General features: G+C 46.1%; 1 protein-coding gene across 1 annotated transcript in view; it reads left to right on the forward strand.

Moving 5' to 3' along the window:
* Window positions 1–1,686: 1,686 nt before the first annotated feature.
* Window positions 1,687–16,604, forward strand: part of LOC109319012 (flocculation protein FLO11-like) — a 25,318-nt gene continuing 10,400 nt past the window's right edge. Inside the window, exons 1-14 of the mRNA XM_019548530.1 lie at window positions 1,687–1,732; window positions 2,161–2,202; window positions 2,815–2,862; window positions 3,191–3,235; window positions 5,294–5,335; window positions 7,273–7,326; window positions 7,757–7,801; window positions 9,670–9,711; window positions 10,145–10,186; window positions 12,023–12,067; window positions 12,988–13,035; window positions 14,434–14,475; window positions 14,890–14,931; window positions 16,388–16,432. Coding sequence (XP_019404075.1) covers window positions 1,720–1,732; window positions 2,161–2,202; window positions 2,815–2,862; window positions 3,191–3,235; window positions 5,294–5,335; window positions 7,273–7,326; window positions 7,757–7,801; window positions 9,670–9,711; window positions 10,145–10,186; window positions 12,023–12,067; window positions 12,988–13,035; window positions 14,434–14,475; window positions 14,890–14,931; window positions 16,388–16,432 — 595 coding nt within the window. The 5' untranslated portion in view covers window positions 1,687–1,719. The remainder of the gene's footprint in view (window positions 1,733–2,160; window positions 2,203–2,814; window positions 2,863–3,190; window positions 3,236–5,293; window positions 5,336–7,272; window positions 7,327–7,756; window positions 7,802–9,669; window positions 9,712–10,144; window positions 10,187–12,022; window positions 12,068–12,987; window positions 13,036–14,433; window positions 14,476–14,889; window positions 14,932–16,387; window positions 16,433–16,604) is intronic.

A 16,604-nucleotide genomic window follows, 5' to 3' on the forward strand; every position in this document is an offset into this window, starting at 1 on the left:
GGATAATTTTTTCAAAGAGCTTACCCGGGATTGAGGTAAGACTAACTGGCCTGTAATTTCCCGGGTCCTCTTTTTTTCCCTTTTTGAAGATAGATTTGAGCTGAAGTCTGATGCCATTAGTCCATCCATAAAATGAATTCCAGGTCATTCAGGAAGGGGGAGTAGGGGAAGGGAAGGCAGATAGAGATAATGCTGGCCTTATTGGTACTCCGCATAGCTTTGTAGTGACTGGTGTGCCTACACTACACTGTCCAGCATGCCACTGAGGTGTTACAATATTTTCTTCCAAAGTGCTGTGAACTCTTACTTAAGAGAAACTAGACATTTCACAAGTCCATGGGCCTGAACGGAACGTACCCGAGGGTCCTGAAAGAGCTGGCAGATGTCATTGTATCTGCTTTGGCAGGGATCCTGGGAAGGGATGACTATAGACCAATCAGTCTGATGGATCCCTTGACAGTTTTATCCAGGGATGGCCATCAATGCCAGACTAATGGAAGGCAAGCTTCTGAATGCCAGCCAACATGGGTTTGTGACTGGCAGGTCTTGCCTGACCAACCTCATCCCCTTCTATGACCAGGTAACCTATGCTCTGAACAAGGGAGATAATGTGGATGTCACTTATCTGGACTTCAAGAAGGCCTTTGACCTAGTTCCCCATGATGTCCTCATGGTTAAGCTGGGAAACTGTGGCCTTGATCATCATACGGTCCATTGGCTAGGCAACTGGCTACAGGGTCGGACCCAAAGAGTACTAGGTGATGGAAGGAAATCAACATGGTGCAGGGTTACCAGTGGAGTCCCTTGGGGCTTGGTATTCAGCCCAGTACTCTAACACTTTCATCAATGATCTGGATGCGGGAGTCAGATGTGAACTGGCCTAGTTTGCAGATGATCCTAAATTATGGGGGAGGGCCATCACACTGCAGGACAGGCTGGGAATACAGGCTGACTTGGATGCACTCTTGAGGTGGGCCCACCAAAACGGGATGGCCTTCAATGCAGAGATGTACAACGTGCTGCACTTCCAGTAGAAAGAACCCTTGGCATACTTATGGGCTCGGCAATGCTATGCTTGCTAGCACCACAACTGAAAGGGGCTTGAGTCTTGATTGTGACCGCAAGTTGAATATAAGCCACCAATGTGATGTGGTGGCAGGCAAAGCTAACCAAACTCTGGCATGCATCTCAAGCAAAACTAGGGAAGTCATCCTCCTGCTTTACTCTGCTCTGGTGAGACTGCAGCTGGAGTACTGAACCCAATATTTGGGGCCTCCCACTTCAGGAAGGATGTTGAGAAACTTGAGGGTCTAGAGGAGAGCCACTCATATGATCCAAGATCTGGAGGGCAGACCATGTGAGGAGAGGCTGAGGGACTTGGGACTCTTCAGTTTGGAGAAGAGAAGGCTCATAAGGGGACATGGTGGCAGCCTACAATTACATAAGAGGGGTACGTCAGATGTTCTCCCAGGTCCTGTTCACTAGAGCTTCCCAAGGGATAACGAGGTCGAATGGCCATAAACTTCAGGAAGGCCAATTTTTAGACTGGATATAAGAAAAAAGTTCTTTATGGTGCATGTGTCCAGGGTCTGGAATAATTAATTGGACTTTAATAATGGGGAATGGGGTAGGTTGCCTCATGTGTTTCAGTTTGTTTTTCTCTTAAGCCTCTCCTGCTTTGTTTTACTAGATTCTACCAGGTCTACCACTGAGGAATCAATGGCAAAAATGGGTGAGTCTCCAATTGAATTTTACAGGAGAACTTCATTTCTTAGAGACGGCCGAGTCCTCTAGTCCTCAAGAAGTGTAATGATGTCTCAAACCCAGCCTGGTTTATAATATTGAGCTCCAGAAGACCTGTTCAGCAGGTGACTTCTATTGTAGTCAGAAGGGCCTCACAGGATGTCAGCTTGCAATTGGAGGGATATTCTGCAGGACATAGCATCTCCTGTTCCCGGCTCCCAGATATTTGCACCCAGGTGCAGATCTGAGGGGCCAGAATCTTTGTGGGAAGAGGTCACTTCAGACGGCAGGCTCTTCGTAGTGAATGGGCCATCTAAAGCCAAGCGACCTGGTGTGGGGATGAAGCTGGACAGGTCTGTAATGGAGATAAATCATTCAAGATGTGTAATGCTCTGTGGTGTTGGTAATTGTCCCTAGATGCTGTCACTGTCCAGCAGGACACCACAGCAGGTCCTACTGGTGAGTCCTACTTCTAATGCCTGAATAACTTTTTTTTTTTTTTTTTGCTGAGAACATTAGCTAGTAAGTCCCCTTCCTCGGCTCTTCTGAGGAGCTCAACCAAATAGGTGGAGTCTGCATTAAGAGAGTCAAGAAAAAAATCACATTTCTAAGGCTGAACCCAGGTCTCAGTCGTGTTTGGGGGTTTCCTCAGCACTTGTGTCCTTTGAGCCTTGCTGTGAATTCTGGAAATATACTAATTGCCCAGGAACAGGAGTAAAGGAGTAGGAAAACTTTATCTCCAAAAGAGTTGACTTGCTTCTAGCCTGTCCACACTCTGGTCACTACAGGACTGGGCCACACAGGATATTATTTATGACCTTATCTTGTCCATGTGACTTAAGTAACAAAGCAACCACTACTTTTGCTGGAGACCAATTTTGTGGTCAATTGGACACTTATTGCTTCAAAGGGCTCCTGAGATGATGTCTTCCCTGTGCTTTTCTATCCCACTTACTTCTGGTCAGACTCGATGGAAGTATAATACAGTTTCACTGCTGGGGTTTAATTAAAAGGAAGTTTTAATGTCTTCATATATGTATTTTTGTTTTTAAATTTCTTATGCTTTAATTCTTCTAGATTCCACCAGGCCTAACCCTGAGGAGTCTACAGTGAAGGGAGGTGAGTCTCTGCTTAATTGCAGAAGAGTGGCTTTAATTCCCTACAGCCCTCAGCACTTTTGTGGGATGCCAGCTTGTGACTTTGGGTATATTCTGCTGGGCTTAGCACCTTCTGCACCTGGGTCCAGAGAGCCAGTAGCAGGCAACACTAGCTCTGAGGGCAGAACCTGTGGGGGGAGATCATCTTGGATGGTGGTGCCTTCAGAGTGAATGAATGGGCCATGCAAAGCCAGGCAACCTGCTTCAGGGATGACACTAGACAGGAGAATTTCTTCCCCCTCACTTCTATGCAAGATGTGTAACACTCTGTCTTGGTTGTTTGTCCCTAGATGTGGTCACCATCCAGCAGGAGGACACCACAGCAGGTCTTACTGGTGAGTCCCCCTTCTAATACCTTAACTGCTGCTGAGTGATGTTATTCTTTCTGTGCAGTAGGAGGCCTAGGGGGCAGAGACCTAGTACATGATTGATTATGGGGGAGGGGGAAGAGAAGGGGAGCAACATGGCTTGGTGCTGTCACTGAGTAGGCAATACTGCAGGTAATGCAAGCTTTGCTTCCTCTTCAGAGAAGTGAGTGTGATAGGCAGGGTGTTTCATCCACTATGGTTGGAGGTTTAAAGCATGCTCTGCGACTGATATACCTTGTACCACTCTAGCTGGGTCCCCACTCCCCTGCACACACTTCCTCTCTGGCTCTAGTGTCCAGAGACTTTGCAGAGGCCTCTTTAGATCTTGCATAATGAGCAGATTTGGAATGTACTTCCACCCATGCTGGGGAACCTCTCCATGGGGGAAAAACAGGCCCCTAAAGGAGGAGGGAGGCAGAGCAGACTTCATTCCTTGCTGTTACTTCAGAGCCAGTGATGTGTTAGCAGGAACCTGCCACCCCATGCACTCAACCTGGGCTCTGAGTGTCAATCAGGCTGTTTCACAGCCCCTCCACAGTAACAAAGTTTTTGCAGGTCAGCACTGCTGTCAGTGACACCTATTCTGGCTTCATCCCCTTTGCTGGGTTCATTCTCTGGCATCACAGATGAGAATTTATTACACTGGTGATGTGGATGGAGGTGTGGAATGCACCTCCCTTCTGAGCCTTGTTCTCACTAGGATATTAATGGGACCCCTATCACATTGCATGCCCCGTTAGCAGATAACTGAGGCACTGGAAGGCAAAATAACTCAGCCAGGATCACATAAGAAATCAGTGCTGGAGCGACAAAATGATCCTTGCTATGTTAGGTCAGTGAGAGGGAATAGAGGAACCAGCACGTGTGAATCTAAAAAGTTGGCAGATAAAACTCTGAATACACCCAAAGAACAGATGCCCTCAGGGAGGAGGCGGCAGTTCTACCTGGTCACTTTTGAAAGCAGAACTGCGCTTCATAAATGATGGCAGAACAGTTGGAGCATGACAGATTTGCAGGTAGGTAGTCAAATATAGAGAAGGGCTCCCTTGTTTGGTCCCTGCTGTAGGCTTGAGCTGAAGTTTGATGCCATTAGTCCCTTGGTAAAATGCATCCAGGGTCACTAGGACTTTGTGAGGAGAGGAGGGAAGGGATGGCAGGTGGACATCATGCTCACAACATCACTTCCGTGTATCCTTGAGAGAGTATATACGTGGCTTTATCAAATCCAAATTTACTGAAGTATCAGCGCGCGCGCGCGCACACACACACACACACACACACACACACACACACACACACACACACACACACACACACACACACACACACACGGGTAGAAGTGGTAGCTGTGTATTCATGGTCAACCAAATGCTGACTGCTTAGAAGTATTCCCTGGGACAATGTCTCCCCTGTGTCTGTTCCATCCCATTCGCTCCTGGTCAGAAACCATGGGAATATAAAACGGTCTGATTTTAACAGGGTTTTAATAGTGAGGAACTGAGTAGGATCCCCTGTGTGTCAGTATTTTTTCTGTAAGCCTCTCTTGTTTTGTTTTTACTAGATTCTACTACGTCTACCAATGAGGAGTTGATGGCTAAGATGAGTGAGTCCATTTGAATTTTACAGGAGGGTTTCATTTCCTATAAACCTCAGTATGCTCCTTTAGGACTAGAGGATGCTGATGTCCCAAACCAAGCCCAGTTATGATATTGAGCGCTTCGAGACCTGTTCAGCTGGTGCCTTTTGAGTGCAGTCACAGGGACCTTGCAGGATGTCACTCTGCAATTACAGGGATATTCTGCAGGATTTTATATCTCCTGCACCTGGGTGCAGAGAGCAGGGAACAGGTCTCTGAGCAGCCAGAATCTTTGTGGAGAGAGGTCACTTCAGATGGTGGGCTCTTTGGAGCGAATGGACCATGCAAAGCCAAGCAACCAGGTTTCCAGATGACTGGACATGGATGTGTGATGATGAAGATGAAATCATTCACGATGTACAATGCTCTGTCTTGGTAATTGCCCCTAGATGCAGTCACCGTCCAGCAGAATACCACAGCAGGTCCTACTGGTGAGTCCCACTTCTAATGCCTGAATAACTACTGCTATGTGACCTTACCTTTCCTGTGGAATGAGAGGACTGGGGGAACAGAACCAATACAATTGACTTGGAGGAAAATGGGTCTGGCTGTGTCCCAAGAAGATGAGACTCTGATAAATGCAAGCTTCACCTTTTTTTTTTTTTTTTTAATGAGGCAGCACATGTGACTGGCAAGGTGTTCCACACACTGTTCTTGGAGCAGGCTTCAGCTGAAGCCTACAACAGGGACCAAACATGAAGGGAGCCCTTGTCTATATTTGACTACCAGCCTGCAGATACCTGTGATGCTCCAACTGTTCTGTCGTCATTTATGAAGCGCAGTTCTGCTTTCAAAAGTGACCATGTGGAACTGCCGCCTCCTCCCTGAGCACATCTGTTCTTTGGGTGTATTCAGAGTTTTATCTGCCAACTTTTTTTAGATTCATATGTGGTGGTTCCTCTATTTCCCCCTCTCACTGACCTAACACAGCAAGGATCATTTTGTCGCTCCAGCACTGTGGTTTTTTTTTCCTTATGTGATCCTGGATAAGTCATTTTGCCTTCCAGTGCCTCAGTTTATCTGCTAACGGGGCATGCAATGTGATAGGGGTCCCATTTAATATCCTAGTGAGAACAAGGCTCAGAAGGGAGGTGCATTTCACACCTCTATGCACATCACCAGTGTAATAAATTTTCCCTATCTGTGATGCCAGAGAATGAACCCAGCAAAGAGGATGAAGCTGGAGTAGGTGCCACTGATGGCAGTGCTGACCTGCAAAAGCTTTGCTACTGTGGAGGGGCTGTAAGACAACCTGGGCTCTGACGAGTGTCAATCAGGCTGAGTGCATGGGAGGGCAGGTTTCTGCTAATGCATCACTGACTCTGAAGTAACAGCAAGGAATGGAGTCTACTCTGCCTCCCTCCTTTTGGGGGCCTGTTTTTCCATGGAGGAGCTTCCTGCATACTTCAGTGCATACCCAATTCCTTCACCTCTTTAGCAGTGCCCCTTTCCCCACTCCGACCTCCTTCCTGACTCTGGTGCTGAGAGCCCTCTTTAGAATATACCTAATGAACAGAACTGGGATGCAGTTCCAACCATCCTGAGGAGGTGGGTTGTGAGGCTTTTTGTTTTAAGAGCCTGTGGTTGTAGAGGAGGGGGCAGGAGGCCCACATGCTTATCCTCTCCCATTTATAATACAGCCTATGATAGGTGAGAATTTCTTTCCTCTAGGGCTTGTCATGCCATAATCTAACCCCGACTAAGGTTCAAGCTGGGCTCTTTCACAGTCCCCTGGCAACAGCAGAGCTTCTGGAGGCCAGCTCTGCCCTTGGTGACACCAATAGCAACCTCATCCTTCAGTGGGTTGGCACAAATAGCACTGGAAATTTGCATTTATCTTGGTAAAGGACACCAAGGAGTGTACTTCCTTTCCTCTGATCCATGTTCACTTTCTAATGTCTTTTAAGCAAGGTCACTTGAAGTGACCGCAGTTGCTGTAGCCCTCCCATCTTCTGGTTGGGACCTGGGGCATTTGAAGGCTAAATTATGAATTGTCAGGGGTCACAAGTTACAGAGCTTCTTGGTTCCAGGCTGCCCACTGAACTGCCTACTGTACTGAGCTATTTGGAGTAAAAAGACATGCCTTCATATAAGTCTCAGAAGTTAGCCAATAACTCTGAATACAAGCAAGGGGCTGATGGGCTAAGAGAGCCATTTTGAAAGGTGACCATATAAGAATTGAAGTGCTGTTTGGATGGTGGCAGGACCGTTTATTGGAGTGACTTCTCAGCTTGGTAGCCACAACATTGTTTTGATTCATTCCTGGTCAGACTTAATAGAAATATAGCAGTTTAATTAAGAGGAAGTGAGTGCTTTCATATATGTATGTGTGTGTGTGTTTTGTTTTTAAATCTTGCTTTTGCTTTAGTTCTACTAGATTCCACCAGGTCTAACATTGAGGAGTCTACAGCAAAGATGGGAGGTGAGTCTCTGGTTGAATTGCAGAAGAATGGGTTTAACTTTCTATAGCCTTCTGAGTCATCAGGTCCTAGAGAAGCATACTGGAAGTACCCCAGTTACAATATTGAGCAGAAAAAGACCTGTTTAGAGGTAAGTTGGTGATTTCCAACACGGCTGCAGTATCTTTGTGGGATGTTAGTTTATGACTTTAGGTGTATCCTGCTGGGCTTAGCACCTCCCACACCTGAGTCCAGATAGCCAGTAGTAGGGAACACTGGCTCTGAGAATTAGAATCTGTGGAGAGAGGTCATCTTGGATGGTGGCTCCTTCAGAGTGAATGGGCCATGCAAAGCCAGGCAACCTACTGTGGGGATGATGCTGGATAGGAGTAACTTCATCTCCTTCACCTCTGTGCAAGATGTGTAATGCTCTGTCTTGGTTGTTGTCCTTAGATGTGGTTGCTGTCCAGCAGAAGGATACCACAGTAGCTCCTGCTGGTGAGTCTCTTTTCTAGTGTCTTGACTGCTGCTGAGTGATCTTATTTTTCCTGTAGAGCAGGAGGCCTGGGGTGCAGAGACTCAGCCCATCTGTGATATGTTTGTGGGGGGGAGGAGGAGGAAGGAAGAATGAAAGTGGGAGAACTATGGCTTGGTGCCCTCACACCCTATGTGGGCAATATTGCAGATAGTAAGTACAACCTCTACATCTTTTAGAGAAGGTGAGGTGTGATGGGCAGGGTGCTTCTCCCACTACTCTTGGAAGCTTTAGGCATGCTCCAGAAAAGACCTAACCCTTCACCACTAATTGTACCCCTCCTTTTCCCCACCCCTCACATTCTCCCTGGCTCTAGTACCCAAAGCTTCCCAGAGCTGTCTATAGGCCTTGCATAATGAAGAGACTTGGAATGAACTTCCATCTACTCTGTGAAGGAGATACTCAATGAAGGAGAGTGAGGAAGAGTAGGCATTGTTTTCGCTGTTACTTCAGAGCCAGTGACAGGTTAGCAAGTTCTTTCCTCTAAAACCTGCTACCTGACACTCAGCCTGAGCGCTGAGTGTCAATTTAGGCTGTTTCAGACCCCCTCAAAAACAGCAAAGCTTCTCCAGGTCTGCCATCAGCGACACCTGTACAAGGCTCGTCCTCTTCAGTGGGATGACTCGCTCTCTTGCACTGTAGATGGAAATTTGATTATACTTGTACTGTGCACAGAGGTATGGTGTACACCTCCCTTCTAAACTAGGGTATTAATGTCATGCCTGTCATGTAGTATGCCACATTTGCAGCTGGCAACTGAGGCCCTGGAAGGTTAAGTGGCTTGCCTGGGATTGTGCAAGGAAGTGACCTTCTCTCAGTTCTAGTCTAACCACTGGGCAGCCTACTGTGTCGGGGGTGGGGTTGGAAAAGATGCACCAGCAAATGTGAATCTGAAAGGTTGGCAGATAACTCCTGAATACACACAAAAACCCAGATGTGCTTAAGGAGAAGGTGTTAGTTCTTTGTGGTCCCTTTTGAAAGCAGAGTGGCACTTTAAAATAATGGCAGAACAGTTGGAGTATTGCAGGCATCTGTAAGTGGGTAGTCAACTGTACAGAGAAGGCCTCCCTTCATGTTTGGTCCCTGTTCTAGGCTTGACAATCTGATAGTCCTTCAGTAAAATGTATTGGGTTAATAAGACTTGGAAGGGGTGGGGTGGGGGGGAATGACAGGATGGAGACAGGTGGATGTCATGCTGGCTACATTTTTCTTCTCTGTGTACCTACACTGCACTGCTAAGTATGCCACTGAGGTTCTATTTTCCTCAAAGCACTGTAAACCATTAACTAATGAATACCCTTAGCAGCTCTTGCAGGAGCCCAACCAGTTTCCTCATCGTCATGTGCCTCCAGTTAGGGCCCAAAATCTAGAAACTTAAATCCCATAGGCAGACTTCTAACTTCTGTCTCAGATCAGTTGGATTGTTATCAACTTTGTTGCTGGACCATTCACAATGAGACGGGGACAAAAAAATAGACTCTTTCCAGGTCACAAAAAAAGAACAAAGATTTACCTTTGGTTTGGTCTGCCACTGCAGGATTGGTCTGCTCTGGAAATTATACATGGCTTTGTCTAATCCAAATGACTGAAGTAGTGACACAGCTATCACTTCTGCTGGAGACCTTTTTTTTGTAGTCAACTAGATGCTCACTAGTTCATCCCTGGGATGCACAACATCTTTGTGTCTATTCTATCTCTCACTCCTGGTCAGAATCCATAGCAGGAGTATAGAACAGTCTGATTAATGGGGATTTAATAATGAGGAAATGGGTAAGTTGCCATGTATGGTTTTTAATTTGTTTCTCTTAAGTCTCTTTCTTTGTCTTACTAGATTCCAACAGGTCTACCTCTGAGGAATTGAGAGCAAAGATGGGTGAGTCCCCATTTGAATTTTTACATGGGGGGGGTGTTGCATTTCCTAGAGACCTTGGAGTCCTTTAGTTCTAAAGAAGTATGCTGATGTCCTAAACACAGCCCAGGTACAATATTGAGCTCCACAAGACCTGTTCAGCTGGTCACTTCTAGTGCAGTTGCAAGGGCCTCCCAGGGATGTCAGCTTGCAGTTGTGGGGATTTTCTGCAGGGTGTAGCATCTCCTACACCTAGGTGCAAATATCTGGGAGCAGGGAACAGATCTCTGAGGGGTCAGAATCTTTGTGGACAGAGGTCATTTCAATTGGTGGGCTCTTTGGAGTGAATGGGCCATGAAAAGCCAAGCAAGCTGGTGTGGGGATGACACCTGGGCAGGTGTGATGGAGACCAAATCATTTACGATGGGTAATGCTCTGCCTTGGTTATTGTCCCTAGATGCAGTCACTGTCCAGCAGAACTCCACAGCACATCCTACTGGTGAGTCCCACTTCTAATGCCTGAATAACTGCCGCTGCATCTTTCCTGTGAAATGAGGACTGGGGGAAGAGACTCGGCATAAATGACTTGAGGAGGAGAAGAGGCCTGGCTCTGTCCCAAGTGACAGTATTCTGGGAAGTGTGAGCTTTCCTTTCTTAAATTTACTTTTTTCCCCAATGAAGTGGCAAATGTGACTGGCAAAGTGCTCCACCCACTGTTCTTGGAGGCTTTGGCATAATGGCACACTCCAGTACAAACCTAATTCCTTCACCTGTCTGGCAGTGCCCCTCTCCGTCCATTAACTCCTCCTTGATTCTGCTGCCCAGAGCCTCCACAGGGCCCTTCTTAGACCCCACCTAATGAACAGAGTTGAAATAGTCTCAGCTGGCCTGGGAAGGTGATTCTGTAAAAAGAGGCCATGGCTGTGGAGGAGGATAAGCATGTGGACCTCCTGCACCCCTCTCCCAGTTGCTTTAGAGCTAGTGATGGGTTGGAGAAAGCTTTCCTCTAGAACTTGCCACCCCATAAAGTCAACTCATACTCTAAGATTCAAGCTGGTCTCCTTCACAGCCCCTCAGCAACAGCAGGACTTTTGGAGGCCAGCTCTGGCCCTTGGTGACACCTATGGCAGTGTCATCTTTCCCAGTGGGTTGGCACAAATAGCACTGGAAACTTGCATTTATCTTTGTAATGGACACTACAATGTGGAGTGCACCTCCCTTTCTCTGAGCCCTGTTCGCTCTAATGTTCTTTAAGTGAGGTCTCTCAATGTGCCCATAATCACTGTAGCCCCTCCCACTTTATGGCTGGGACCTGAGGCACTGGAAGGATAAATGTGACTTGGTAAAGGTCACATTAGTCATGGAGTTCCTTGGTTCCAGGCTCCCCACTGAACTGCCCACTGCATCAAGATAATTTAGAGAGGGGGGGAAAAAAGGCATGCCTTCACATATGAAGCTGAGAAGTTAGCCAGCAACTCTGAATACAGGCAAGGGAGGGAGGGGCTATAAGCTGGACTCAGTTCCCCCCCACCCCACCCCACCGGGAGATGGCCAGAAGGAAGGAACAATTCCTACATGGTCACCTTTCAAAGCAGAACTGCCCCTTGTGAATGGTGGCAGAACAGTTACAGGAGTGTTTCTCAGCTTGGTAGCCATAACATTGTTTTGAAGGGTGTCTTGAGGTGAGATGAGCAGACCCTGAAGTTGAGTGTTATCGGCCTTGAGCTGTCTCTAAAGTGTGTATAATCTTCTTCTGAGGAGCTCATCCAGACAGGTGGAGCCTCTGTTGAGATATTCAAGATGATCACACTCCTAAGGTGACATCTATGTCTCAAGCATGTTCAAGGTTTTCCTCTATTCCCATGTCTATGAGCCTTGCTTTCTCCAAGTATTTGTACCTGTAACTTAACTTTTTAAACTTGGATGGTTGTCAACTTCGTTCCTCAGCAATTTGGAATATTACTAGAAAGTAAAGCAATAGAAGACTTGATCTGACAAAGATTTGACTTTACCTTTAGTCCACACTCTGGTCCTTGCAGGATTGGGCCATACGGGGTATTTTATCTAGTTCAAGTGATTTGAAGTAACAATGCCACTACTTCTTCTGAAGACCTGTTTCGGGGTCAACTAGATGCTTACTCCTTGGAAATTTTCCTTGAGACAACACTTTCCCTATGTTTGTTGTTTATCCTACTCACTTCTAGTTGGATTCAAAGGGAGCATAAAAGTTTAATTAACAGAATTTATTTAGGAGGAAGTGAGTAGGTTCCCTTGCACATCTTTTTTTTTTTTTATTATTATTATGCTGATGATGTCTCTTGGTCTATCTTGCTAGATGTTACCAGTTCAACCACTGAAGAGTCTACTACAAAGATGGGAGGTGAGTGAGGTTACCATTTTGAATTTCAGGAGGGTTTTGTCTTCTAGAGGGCTTCAGGAGTCCTCCAGTCCTATATAGGCATATTGGTATTAGAGGTGCACCACTTATATTGGATTGGCACTGATTGGTGTGTGTGTGTGTATGTATGTATTTTTTTTTTTTTAAGGAAAGCTGACATAATCAACTTTTTGGGTTGGTGTAGCCAATAATGTCACCAATTTTTAATGAATACAGCATGCATGTGGCCAGAAATGCTACTAGGCAGCGTGGAGAATGGCATCCAGCTGTTAAGTCCATGTGGCAGGGGGAGGGAGAACAGGAAAGAGGCATAGGGGAGGGATGGGGTGTTAGGGAGGGCAGATCAAGGTCCCCCATAGTGAAGAAGGGAGTGGGGGGTAGGGGGCATGGGATGGAGCTGCAGACATACCAGCTGGACACAAGCTGCTGGGCTGTATATCGGCTATTGGATCGGTATCTGCTGATAATTGGCCATCGGTATCTGCCAAAAAAAACCTTTATTGGTGCACCCCAATCATCCCTAAAGCACCCCAGTTATAGTACTGAATGTGACAAGCCCTGTTCAGGGAGGAACTTGTGTGTATGTATCTGTGGCTTGTGGGTTTTTTTGCATGGTCCTCTCAGGATGTCATCTTGCAGGGACATTCTGCAGGGTTTAGCATTTCCTGCACTTGGGTGTGAATAGCCACTGGCAGGAAGGAGGGAACAGACCTCTTGGCAGGTGGTGGCAAGGGATGGTTTAAAATCCTTGTGGAGAGAGGACTTCTCAGATGGTGTGTTATTCAGAAAGAATGGGCTCCTCACAACCAGACAAACAGCTGAGGGAATGATGTGGGTTAGGAATGATTTGGTCTCCCTTAAGCCTATAGGGGTTGTGTAACACTCATGATTATTGTCCCTAGATGCTATCACCGTCCAGCAGGATGTCATCACCATAGCAGGTCCTACTGGTGAGTCCCCCTTCTAGTACCTTGACTGCTGCTGCAGAATAATATTAATGCAGTTAATATTAACTGCATATTAATTGTCAGAGTACAAAACTGAATACAGCCAAAGTGCAGAGATGGCTGCCTTAGCTCATTCTGTTAAGTCACGTCTCAAAGCAGGAGACTGCACTTTGAATTACGTCAGAAAAGGTGGGGCATTGCAAGCTCCTGTGGGCAGGTAACCAACCTCCCACGTAGTGGACACAACATAAACAGACGAATCTTTTTATTTCTTTGATCCTTCACATCAGCTCCAGGTGATTTGTCCACTTCTGTTCCTGGGCCACTTGTGAATACCTGGGAGTGTAATGACCATATAAATTTGATAATACAAGCTTGCCTCTGGTCTGCCTCCGCTCCATATCTGGCATTCATGGCTTTGTCCAGTCCACATTATTTTATTAATAAAAACTCTGTACACACCCACAGAAAAACTGTTCCTAGAAGGGAGCTAGTTCTGCATCATTACCTTTCAAAGAAGAGCTGTACTTCTTAAGTGATGGGAAAACAGTTGAACATTGCATGCATCTGTAGGCAGGTAATCTGCTGCAGAGAGAAGGACTTCCAATGTGTTTGGTCCCTGCTCTAGATTTTGAGCTGAAGCCTGATACCATTAGTCCACTGGTGAAACGAATTCCAGGTTATTCAGAATTGGGGGGCGGGGCAAGGCAAATTGAGAATGTGATAGCCACATTGTTCCCTTATGTGCCTTGGGCTGTAGGAACTGGTGTGCCTACATTGTGCTGTCCAGCATGCCACTGAGACTTTACAATATTTCCCTCAAAGCCCTGTCAACATTAACTAATGAATACCCTTAGGAGCTGTTTCAAGAGCCCAATCAGTTTTCTCAGCTTCACATGCCTACAACTTGAGGTCCCCAGATTTGAGCCCCTTTTCCATAGTGCAAATCCCATTGGCAAATCTTCAGCTTTCTGTCTTTTTAAAAATCTCTCCAATTGTTATCAGCTTTGTTCCTGGACCGTTCACAAGAAGTCCGGAACAAAACAAATAGAAATGTTTTAATCTGGAAAAGGTTGACCTTTAAGTCTGGTTTGCCCCTACTCTAGTCATTGCAGGGTTGGTCTACTTGGGAAGTTTTTTATACATGGCTTCTCTGTTTAATGCAAATGATTGACCTAGGAATGCAGCTGTGACTTCTACTGGAGACTAGTCAAGTAGATGCTCACAGCTTGGGAAGATTTCCTGGGACAACATATCCCCTGTGTCTATTCCACCCCACTCCACTCCTCCTCGTCAGAATCCATGGGAGTATAAAACAGTTTTAATAATGAGGAACTGGGCAGGTTCCCTTTTGTTTCAATCTCTTTTCTTTCTTTAAATCTCTAGTTTTTGTCCATTTAGATTCCACCAGGTATACCACTGAAGAATCTATGGCAAAGATGGGTGAGTCTCCATTTTTGAATTTTACGGGAGAGTTTCATTTTCTAGAGACCCGAGTCCTTTAGTCCTAAAGAAGCATGCTGATGTCCGAAACCCAACTCAATTATACTGAGCTTCACCAAACCTGTTCACTTGGTGATTTCCAGCACAGTCTTGGGCCTTGAAGGATGTCGGCCTGTAATTGCAGTGATATTCTGCAGGACCTAGCATCTCCTGCAACTGGGTGCAGATATCTGGGAACAGATCTCTGAGGCTCAGAATCTTTGTGGAGAGAGGTCATTTTGCATGGTGGGCTCTTTGTAGCGAATGGGTCACACAAAGCCAAGAAAGCTGGTGTGGGGATGATATTGGACAAGTGTGTGTGATGGAAATGACAATTCAAGCTGGGTAATGCTCTACCTTGGTTATTGCTCCTAGATGCAGTCACTGTCCAGCAGGACACCACAGCACGTCCTACTAGTGAGTCCTGCTTCTAATGCTTGAAAAACTGCTACTGTGTGACCTGTATTTTTTTTCCTGTTGGATGAGAGGACTTGGGGAGGAAAAGAGGCCTGGTTCTATCTTAAAAGGACAGTACTCTGGGAAGTACAAGCTTCACCTTTTCAGTGAGGCAGCCAGCATGACTGGCAAGGTGCCCCATCCACTGTTTTTGGAGGCTTCCTGCATATTTCAGTACAACCCTAATTTCTTCATCTCTCTGGCAGTGCCCTTTTTCCACCGCTGCTTCCTCTCTGATCCTGGTGCCCAGAGCCATCACAGACCTCTTTTTTTTTTTTTTTTTTTTTGAGACCCTGCTTAATGATCAGAATTGAAATGCAGTCCTAATTGCCCTGGGGGTGTGATTCTGTAAAAAGAGCCCATGGTTGAGGATGAGGAGGCAAGAGGTCTATGTGCTTATCCTCTCCTAGTTACTGTAGAGCAGGTGGTAGGTGAGAACATCCTCTCCTCTAGAACTTGCCACCCCACAGATTCAACCTCCGGTCTGAAGTTCAAGCTGGTATCCTTCACAGCCTGTGTAACAGCAGAGCTTCTGCAGGCCACTTCTGGCCCTTAGTGACATCTATGTATTCTCATCCTTTTCAGTGAGTTGGCACAAGTAGCACTTGAAATTGCATTTATCTTGGTAATAGACACCAAGATGTGGAGTGCATCTCCCTTCCTCTGAGCCTTGTGCAGTCTAATGTTCTCTAAGCAAGGTCACTCGAAGTGGCTGCAATCACTGTAGCGCCTACCGTTTTGCAGTTGGGACATGAGGCACTGGAAGACTAAATGCGACTTGCCTAGGGTCACATTTGTTAGAGGTACTTGGTTCCAGGCTAACCATTAGACTGCCTACCGTATCAGGCTAGTTGGTATAAAAAGACTCGCCTTCACATATATGAATGGAAGAGGTCAGCAGATAAAACTCTGAATACAGGCAAGGAGAAGATGTTATGAAGATAAGAAGCAATTCCTATAGTCACACTTCAAAGCAAAACTACATTTTGTGAATGGTGGCAGAACAGTTATAGGAGTGATTCTCAACTTTGGTAGCCACAACACTGTTTTTGAAGAGTGTCTTGAGGTGAGAAGCAGGGTGCGAGGCGATTTAAGTGCATGTGCAGACTGGGCTCTGCTTGGCTGCTACTCCTTGCATCCCCACTGCCTATTCTGCTTCTCCAGATCTGAAGTTGCTATCTGTCTTGAGCTGTCTCTATGTGTGTATTGGCTCTTTTGAGGCGCTCAACGGGACAGGTGGAGTCTGTCTTGAGATATTCAACAAGGTCACCTTACCTCTTTCTTTTATCCTACACCCCCCTAGTCCAGCTCAAAGGGTGTATTAAAAAAACAAAACAAAAAAACAAAACGGAACTAAGAGGAAGTGAGTGAGTTCTTTCGTGTGTGTGGTTTTTAATCTCTTGCTTTGTTTTACTAGATTACACCAGTTTGACCACTGAAGAGTCTACAGTAAAGATAGGAGGTGAGTGAGGTTTCCATTTGAATTTCAGGAGAGTTTTATTTTAGGCTTACTAATATTCCTAAAGCACCACAATTACTATATTGAATCGGCTGAGGCTTGTTCAGGGAGAAGCCAGTGTATATATAGTTTCATACCTTCCAGGGTCGGAAGGGACCTGAGTAGATCATCTAGT

The sequence above is a fragment of the Crocodylus porosus genome, unplaced genomic scaffold, assembly GCF_001723895.1.
Source record: "Crocodylus porosus isolate Cpor-Errol unplaced genomic scaffold, CroPor_comp1, whole genome shotgun sequence".
Taxonomy (NCBI): Eukaryota; Metazoa; Chordata; order Crocodylia; family Crocodylidae; genus Crocodylus; species Crocodylus porosus.